The following is a 9,178-nucleotide window of genomic DNA, read 5'->3' on the forward strand; positions in this document are numbered from 1 at the left end:
AGATGTGACCGCCCGGCGATCGATATTGCTATGCGCACATCTCGCCACGCGCTCGAATTGGGCGGTAGGCCGGCCTAAGACAACAATTTTTAATAATTAATTACTCGTTAACTATTACGAAAATTGCAAAATGGTACAGGACTTTTCCATTCATCTCGATCCGTTCTACCTTCTCAAAAATTTTGTCGGATATGGAAAGACTCACCCTGTATAAGCATGGAAATTGCGGTTTGTCTTAATTTCATTCTTTTATTTCGTTATAACTACAGAAAAAATCAAAGAGCAAACCAGTCTCCACGAACTAACGCGGAAGGTTATCAAGGTTTTTCATTTTCTGGTTAACTGTTAATCGCAAGTTAGTCGACTCTCTACCTTTCTTTGTATTATCTAAAAAGAAACAGAGCATTGCTTAACCTCCGATTAATGGTTAGCTAGAAAATGGAAAGAAGAAGAATCTTGTCGATTTGCGAAAAATTTCTTAAGTCCTGCAACCCCTTATAAGTGGAGAAACACCCTGAATCGCAATCTCGGACGCAAATTCGCGGCCGTCGAAGCGTCGAACGTGGCGGAAGCGCGGTGACATTTTCCGGAATACAAACGAGGGAAAGTACGAACGCGTATCTCCGCCGCGCCGCGGAGCGCCGGGCTCATTGTCGGTCGGCTGATAAACGGTTTCCTCGATCGTTAACCCCCGTGCTCCTCGGCCGCGAGTGTGACGTAAAATATTATTCCCCGCACACAATTGTACGTTCGTTTCTCTTCCTGTGGCCCGAAGGCGTGAGCGACCGGCGCGGCGCGACGAGCAAGTTTAATAATTTACCGCGCGTCAGAGAGATCACGCGGCCCGCGCCTCGTTGCTTTTAGCTGGCGTTGAGCAAATCCGAATATCGACACCGACACCGGGAAACGTCGGAGACGCCAACGTCGCCGCGGGAATGAGAAAGGGGCGATCCGATGGGAAAACAATTTATCTTTATTGTCCCGCGCCGATTTTTCATCGATATCTGCTCGTGATACTGTTATTCGCGACCGCGGACGTAGGCTCGCATGCTAATAAAACGCCTTTGACGCTTTGTTGTCTGAGATCATACGCGCCGTATCTTCTGAACCTCTTTAAATGCCCCTTTTTTCCTCCGCCTCGGTGAAATGCGCGACATGGTAATTACGATCGCCTACATTTTCAATATCTTTCGTATGACGGGTCTCCGTATCTCGCTGCACGCACGGCCGAGTACTATTTTCGAGTATTATTCATCGATGCTGGTAACACACAATCGCGTGTAGAAACTGGGAAATGACGCACGTCGATTCCACGCGAAAATACTTAACATTCGCGATTATATCCGTACGCCCGCGCGTTTATATTTCTTTGTAATGAGAGAATCACCATCACGCGCGTGTGTGCTAATATAAATTGACAATATCTTGATTAACGATAATGTACATTAACATAAATATTATAAAACAATTCTCAGCTCCCCATACTGATATTTCCTCAAGATTTTTATATCTTCTGCATTTACGAAATGATATCCGTACGCCCGCGCGTTTATATTCCTTTGTAATGAGAGAATCACAATCATGCGCGTGTATGTTAATATAAATATTATAAAACAATTCCCGCAACTCCCCATACTGATATTTCCTCAAGACTTTTATAACTTCTGTAGTTACGAAATAATATCTGTATACAGGGTATAATTTCTCATATGCAGGGTGTTATATAATAACCGCCTCACCTCTTATTTACGGATAGAGCGGACTAGACTGAGTCGAAATGTCCTCTACCATTTTGCAATTTTCGCAATAGTTAACGAGTTATTAATTATTAAAAGTTGCTATCTTAGCCCGGCCTACCACCCAATTAAAAGCGCACTGCGAGATGCGGCTGCCCCGCGATCGGCGTTGCTAGGCGCGCGGGGAGTTGTTTATTATACGTAGCCCTTGCCGCGTGTCATAAACAATTCCCCGCGCGCCTAGCAACGCTGATCGCGGGCCGGCCGCGTCTCACCGCGAGCTTGAATTGGGCGATAGGTCGTGCTAAGACAGCGATTTTTAATAATTAAACAGGACTTTTCGATTCAGTCTAGTCCGCTCTGTCCGTAAATAAGAGGTGAGACGGGTATTGCACAACACCCTGTATATGTGTCTGTGGGGGAGAAGGGGGAAGAGAGACTAATGACATACTTTTTGTATAGTTATTGGAGATTATTCGAAGCGGGGAATTTCCGGTGGTGAAAAGAAGAGGACGAGTATAGCTTGCGAATTACTCACGAATCCATCATTAATGTTACTTGACGTAAGTTTCTCCTATATTTTTTATCTATAAGCTGGGTGTGCATTTTTAAGTTTCGTTACATTTATGACTTGTTGTTGGTTTAACAGCTGCGTCATTAATTTTAGAAGTAATATATACTCACATTCTATACACGTTATCCTAATTAGTAACACACGCACAATTATTTTTAAATGTTAGTTGGAAAAAGTTATTATTATATAAGATTTAAATAATTTATGGAAACTTATTCTTACGATATACAGATCTAACTACAAAACGAATAACATAAGTATACAATTTTTCTCTCCAATCTAGAATTCCATGATTGTAAGATAGAAAATTCCTTGAATAAAATATTTATAGAATCGTGGATCCGTGTAGCTTACGATTTATAAACTAAATAATACAATTAAGCAAAGAAAATGTCAGTTTCAACTAATATGAATCTCAATAGTCTAGATACAACATTTCTATGAAATTTGTACACTTTTTCAACTGAGGGCTGATTATCTGAACCTCTTGAAAAGCAGCTAATAGTTAAAGTTGTTAGTTAACTAATAGTTAAATCTTGTCTTTGTTTTTCCTTCAAAGACAAAACTTAGACATTTAATTGAACTATTAGTTATCAAGCTTATCAAGAGATTGGGAAAACCTTAATAAATTGCGAGCCGATTATTTCATATCGGTCCCGTTTCACTTATTAGCGTTTACACGCGTCACCTGAAACCGAATGTGCATTAGATAATGGGACGAGTAATATGAAATAATTTTCAGAGTTGGAAAGAGTTCGGCCGGAAGAAGTTTTCTAAATCTGACGTTTCGACCATCAACTCATGAAATCTTTCATCTTTCAGGAACCCACGAGCGGACTTGACTCGCATTCGGCGCAGGCATTGATCTCGCGGTTGAAGAGATTTGCCGAGCAGGAGAGTAAAAGTATCGTGGTGACCGTACACCAACCTAGTTCCAGGATGTTCCACAGTTTTAGTAAGCTTCTCTTGCTGAGCAACGGTCAGGTGGCGTACTATGGATCGACGGCGAATGTCACCAGATTCTTCTCTGCGATAGGACTTACTCTACTGCCGCATTACAACCCCGCGGATTTCATTCGTGAGTGCACACACTGATATCGACTAATTTCGCGGAATTATACTTGCGAACTATGTATACGTTTAACAGGGGGCCAATTCTGTATCTCGCAACATAGTGAAAATGCTAAAAGTGAGCGCGATTTTGTCTCTTCTTAAGGGGACAGTTAGAAAGAGACAAGGCTACTCACTTTTAGCATTTTCACTATAGTGTAAAGTACAGAATTGACCACCAGGTAAAATTTTGCCTGGCGTCTTTATTTCTCTAAACATTTCAAACGAGGGGGAAACCGCTGAGGGCATTGTGGTGTACAGATTTGAGGCATTACTGGGCATTACTAGGCATTTCTTTGGGATTAGTTTGGGCATCAGGCCTTGCTGGGGCATTATAAAGATAAAATAAGATAAATAAGATAAATTAAGAGAATTAGATAAAGTAATGCCCACTGGGCATTAGTGGGCATTGGTGTACAAGATTTTAGTCAGCGGTTTCCTCCTCGATTTCAAACTTATAAGATACGTGATCCTCCAAGAGAAGATCAGTTTCTATCTCTTTAATATATTTTTTATGCTTTAATTGTTTGTCTTACGCAATACTTACTGTATATGAGAAAAGCGACACGAGTCAAAAGTAACCGGGAGAACGATTTCAAACTTTCAATCTGCTCATGGTGTCTGCTAAATTGTTTCTATCCTTTTCCTTCTCTCGCCTCGGCAGATCTTTCTCCTTAATGTGCGAATGTATTTTTTAAGCGTTCCTATTCCCTTACCATCGCTATTTTTAGATGAAATGTACTGGCTTCGCATTGCTCCACCTTTTAAGAAAATTTTTATCATTACACTCGTGATGCTATTCTGAACGAAAATACATACACTTTCGAGTTGATAAATTATGAAAGCGCAAAAACCCACATTTTTGTCCTGCATTACTTTTCTCGTGCGGCGGCCATTCTATTATATGTGCCACAAAAAGTGTTTCGCACAAAATTAGAACAAGCGACTAAAATGTAATCTAATCGCAATAACACGCGCGCACCTTACATTTTTACGTTTAACGTCACATTTAACGTATGCCAGTGGCGTAAGTATCTTTCAGTGCCGCAAATGCGTAAGGTATGAAAGTAAAAGAATAGTTTCCTAAATATATGTGCATTATTACCAAGCCAAATGATTTTCGGCACGCACATAATGTACACTCAATGTTGTGCATAGATGATTTTAAAATTAGCTAGATAAAGATAAGATAAAAATATATAAATTTATCTTAGATAATATAAAGATGATTTCGTTTTGAATATATCTAGATAAAAGATAAAATTATATGATGATTCATCTAGATAATTTTCAGATAATATTTTTAAGACTTCATGTAAACACAGTAGAAAAAGTTATAAAAAAATTCTAGAAAAATTTAAATTATAAAGGGGGATATAGAATATATTCAGGTTAAGTTATATGACACACACATAAATGCATGGTCTACAACGACATCCATATTTAAATAGTGTAACTGTTAAGTATTTTTATGTGGCCCTAAACCAAATTATCTGTACCTTATCTTAGATAATTTAGTAAAAATAACACTTTCTTTCATCTAAGATGCAGATATAGATAATACTTATTTTTATTATCTATATAAAGATAAGATAACGCTAAAATTTTATCTAGATAATCATCTATGTAATTTTATTTAGATAACAGCAAACACTGTGTACACTTGAAAAAAAGAATACGATCGTACATCTATTTTCTGAAGTAACTCCTTCGTGCTGACGAAATGTTAAGGGAAACGAACGGCCGTGAATTGATCAGAGCCGACCGAAAGAGGAGCTCGGCGTTGCACGAAAATGCTTCTGTTTTAGTGGAACAAATAAAGGGGCCAGAGGAGGTTCGAGATCGCATCGTTGCCGCAGCGAGAGCTGCAAGACAGGGACCTGACTGCCCACCGGAACTTCGTCTGGAGTATAATCCCAGCCAACATCCGCTCTGCGACCATCTCATCCATTATCACGAGCACCACATCAGCCACAACGGTATTACATAGTATGCAGTACCGCCCCGCGATATACGTATTTAAATGTATGCGCATCTAGACTTTCCCCCGGACCGCAGGCGGACCGTTACGGGCCCCGATGTGCCCATTTAAAGCGCGCACTTGCTCAAAGATCGAGTATCTCGCGTCCGACCTACGGCTGGAACGCGCTGGAAGGGCCGCTTTATGAGCTGCTAAGATAGGCAACTTGACTGAACCTGTCCGCTAAGTGTTTAGAGCCTTTAACTCGCGGAGCGCTTCGGCATAACCGACTCCAATGGAGTTATTTATCTCTCCGTTCTTGATGATTTGAATACGTGTATCTATGGGCGGAAGAGCAGTTTCCGAAATAGTTTGGAGTTATCTCGATTTTCGATAAGAAATAATCAACGAGCGAACAAATAAGAAAATAGCGAATATTTTCAAATCGTTGTTTTTTTTTAAAGCGAGCAATGCTACGTAATTTTTAACAATCTAAATTGAATTGCATTGAGTTTCCTTTCACCATCAAAAAGTTTATAAAGAATAAGAATCCAATTTTATGCATTTATTTAACCACATTTTTCAATATTAATTATCCTAGGGACTACGAAATAGCGAAGAATTATTTTCATAAAGAAAGTTCTACATGGTAGGAAAAAAATTGTAGATAACAAAACATACAAAAATTTGTGTAAATAACGTTGAACAATCTAGACTTCTTACATGTTTTACTAACGTTTGAAAGTGCCGCAAAATAAACTGCTGATATAAGAATGAACGAAGCGGGGCAAAATCGTAAGAGGATTGTCACCGATTTCTTCTCCTCTCAACTGCGTATCTCTGTCTACTTGCGTATTTATCGACGATGCAATTCTCGCGGAGTTACTCTAAACACTTGTTCCCCCGATGCTTTACAGTGAAGGAAGACGAAGGCCGCACGCTATGGTTGGACACACAAAGCCACGCCAGCAGCAGCGCGAGTTCTGCCGATGACGACTATTCCTGGCAGTGGCCCACCAGTTTCTGGTCGCAGTTCAAAGTGAGTACGAATGTTTGCAGCAATTACCGAATACAATGCCATTCTACTCGCGTGAGCGTATTCTTTATCTCCGCGGCGACGCGCCTATCTCAAATTTAAGGACAGAAGGCGGAAAGTAATAAACGAATAGGATATCAACATAAAAATAGATACGGAGTCAAGAAGTCATCTTTTTGTTAGAAAGCAAAATAGAAACGCGGCAGTTTCTTCTCTCTATTCGTATCTTGCAACCCAACTCATCGAATTTGAGTTTGAATGACTCGCGACGTGAGAGCATAAGCTGGTCCGGTTTGCGGGACTAATTTTCACTTGGAGCCTTAATATCGGGAAACTGGCGTAGTAGGTCTTGGACGTTCCAAGCGACCGTGCCAACGTAATTGTTGATAATTTCCGAAGCGTTATCCTTCGCGACGGATGAAAGTGTAGCCGCCGCATAGTCAGACTAATTCTTCGAGTCCAGATATGTGACGCACCGTCATCCGAGAAGAAAGAAGCGGATCAGCGGCGTGCCCTGTGTCGCGCATCGCGGGCGCCGATTAAACGAATGCATCTAGACTAACGCGTACCGGTTTACCTATTCGCGGAGGACGCGTCACCGCCGGTCGCGTCGTAGGTGGATCGCGGCATCGCCGAGGATCGGCACGCGCACGCGAGGGAAAGGGGAGGGCCGCGCGCATAAGCGCCGAGCGGGAAAGAAGAAGACCGGCCGGGCGTGCTGAGAGGAGAACTGGGACGCGTTTGCACGATTCGCCATATCCGGATAATTACCGCGCGACCGGTATGCCCCGTTCGTATAATCGCGCTTTACGTACGAATACGTACGCCGCGTCACTTGCATCACTTTTACCTGTTACCGCGCGTTTCTTCGCGGCCTACAGTAGCGGCGCTCCACTCCGCCTCTCGTCGTCGCGAGGAAGAGAGAGACGAGCCGTCCAAGGTCCAATATTTCTATTAGCGATATTTATTGAACCAGGAGATACGGAACATAAATTTCGTTCTCTTTGTCCGTTGACCTGGACGTTGCGAAACAATAAGTAACACCGACCGAAAACCGGCCTTTCACGCGATGCCCGAGACACTCTGTGTATGTACAGTTATTGTTTAAAAAGGCCTTCGAAACCCGGCATTGTGAAACTTTGCGTTCTATTTTCTCACGGACGCTGATATAATCGAGTCGCACCGAAGGTATTAACCTGCCGTGTGTTATTGTAAAATCGGCGTCTCGCGAAATAATCCGCGTAACCGAAAAAAAAGAAACGCACCGAGTTATCGGGAAGTAAGCGCCGACGGCGCAGTTATCTTTTCTTAACTTTCCACCGGACAGTTTTTTTTATCTCAACTTTCCATAGCACGACATTACGCAATCCACGTTGACTCAAACGTCGTCCTGAGCTTCTGCCGCGAACGATATCTTGAATTTATTACGGTTTGTCAGCTGAGTCGGTGGAAAATTGCAAACGGACCCCGCAGGGAGCCACGTCCGAACGTTGTACAAACGAAGTGATTTTCCCGTGATTTCAGGTATTAACGGCAAGAAATTTTAAAGAGGCACGGCCACGAATGTTGTCGCGCCTTCACTGGCTGCAAACGGTGGCTCTCGGGCTTTTAACTGGGCTTTTATGGCTGGGTCTTCCCAGAACTGAGGCAGCCATTCACGATATCCAGGGGTGGATGTTCTTCAGCAACACGTACTGGATGCTTTTTGCACATTTTGGAGCGCTCACTAGCTGTGAGTTGTGAATTTAATTCTCATTCGCGCGCTTGTAACCGAAATCCCGTCACAAAGGGGTGGTGTCCGTTCTGCTGAGGCTAGACTGATTATCTCGACAATACTTGCATTAATTAGACACTTGGCCGGGACGAAGTTACAATATATCGAATTTGCGGCGAGCCAGCAAAATAAATTTTAATTATACGGGAATGTAATTGTGTATATTCTAAATTGACAGTTAAAGCGTTTATTTGCGAATTAAGCTCGAAACGCGTGCGATTATAAAATCTCTCTCTCTCTCTCTCTCTCTCTCTCTCTCTCTCTCTCGACTAATGAAATTTATTTCCTCGCAGAGCTTTTTGATTAATTCCAACTTAATTTTCAAATGCTTGGAAAAGCAGATGGAATTGATTGGGTAATTGGACTTTATCACAGCCATTAACGTGCTCAATCGGCCATTGAGTAAGGCTCACTTTTTGTCGCAAAAGGACCGGAGAATGTTCAATCAAGAATGTTAGCACGTGTGGCATGCCATGACCTGATACGTGCTCGGTAATGGAGGTCCTTAAATTCACGTTTCTCTGATAGCTGGCGCGCAGGCACAAATATATAAAACACACGCCCCGGTTTCTTTTGCAAAATGACGTAAAATCGTGCCGGGATACACGAGGGGTAAACCGCTGACCGAAATCACGTACGCCAATGCCTACCAATGGGCGCTACTTTATCTTGTTATCTTATTTTATCTTATTTGATCTTTGTAATGCCCAAACTAATGCCCAAAAGTGCCTAGTGATGCCCAGTAATGCCGCAAATCTGTACACCACAATGCCCTCAGCGGTTTACCCTCGGAGATATACAGGGTGTCCTATAACCACCGGGTATCCTTTTAATCACAGATTCCTTAGAAAATTTCAAGACGAACGTCCTAATACAAAAATGTCGAGGCTATGATAGGTTTTAAATAATAAGCGATTTTATCTCGCAAATGACAGGCCTGAGATTTCGCGCGCTCAGGCACGGCGACATGACGAGCGATAAAAGTCTT

General features: G+C 42.1%; 1 protein-coding gene across 2 annotated transcripts in view; it reads left to right on the forward strand.

The window, feature by feature from the left end:
• The first annotated feature begins 2,100 nt into the window (after positions 1–2,100).
• Positions 2,101–9,178, forward strand: part of LOC105562088 (ABC transporter G family member 14) — a 14,981-nt gene continuing 7,903 nt past the window's right edge. The window contains exons 1-5 of one of the 2 annotated variants that reach the window (XM_012012619.1): positions 2,101–2,299; positions 3,133–3,388; positions 5,229–5,399; positions 6,298–6,419; positions 7,941–8,148. In XM_012012619.1, coding sequence (XP_011868009.1) covers positions 2,288–2,299; positions 3,133–3,388; positions 5,229–5,399; positions 6,298–6,419; positions 7,941–8,148 — 769 coding nt within the window. In that variant the 5' untranslated portion in view covers positions 2,101–2,287. Of the gene's footprint in view, positions 2,300–2,578; positions 3,389–5,228; positions 5,400–6,297; positions 6,420–7,940; positions 8,149–9,178 lie in introns of those variants that run through there. The other variant, XM_012012618.1, reaches the window with a different exon arrangement.

The sequence above is a fragment of the Vollenhovia emeryi genome, unplaced genomic scaffold, assembly GCF_000949405.1.
Source record: "Vollenhovia emeryi isolate VEMERY1.0 unplaced genomic scaffold, V.emery_V1.0 DF939195.1, whole genome shotgun sequence".
In the NCBI taxonomy this organism is placed as follows: Eukaryota; Metazoa; Arthropoda; class Insecta; order Hymenoptera; family Formicidae; genus Vollenhovia; species Vollenhovia emeryi.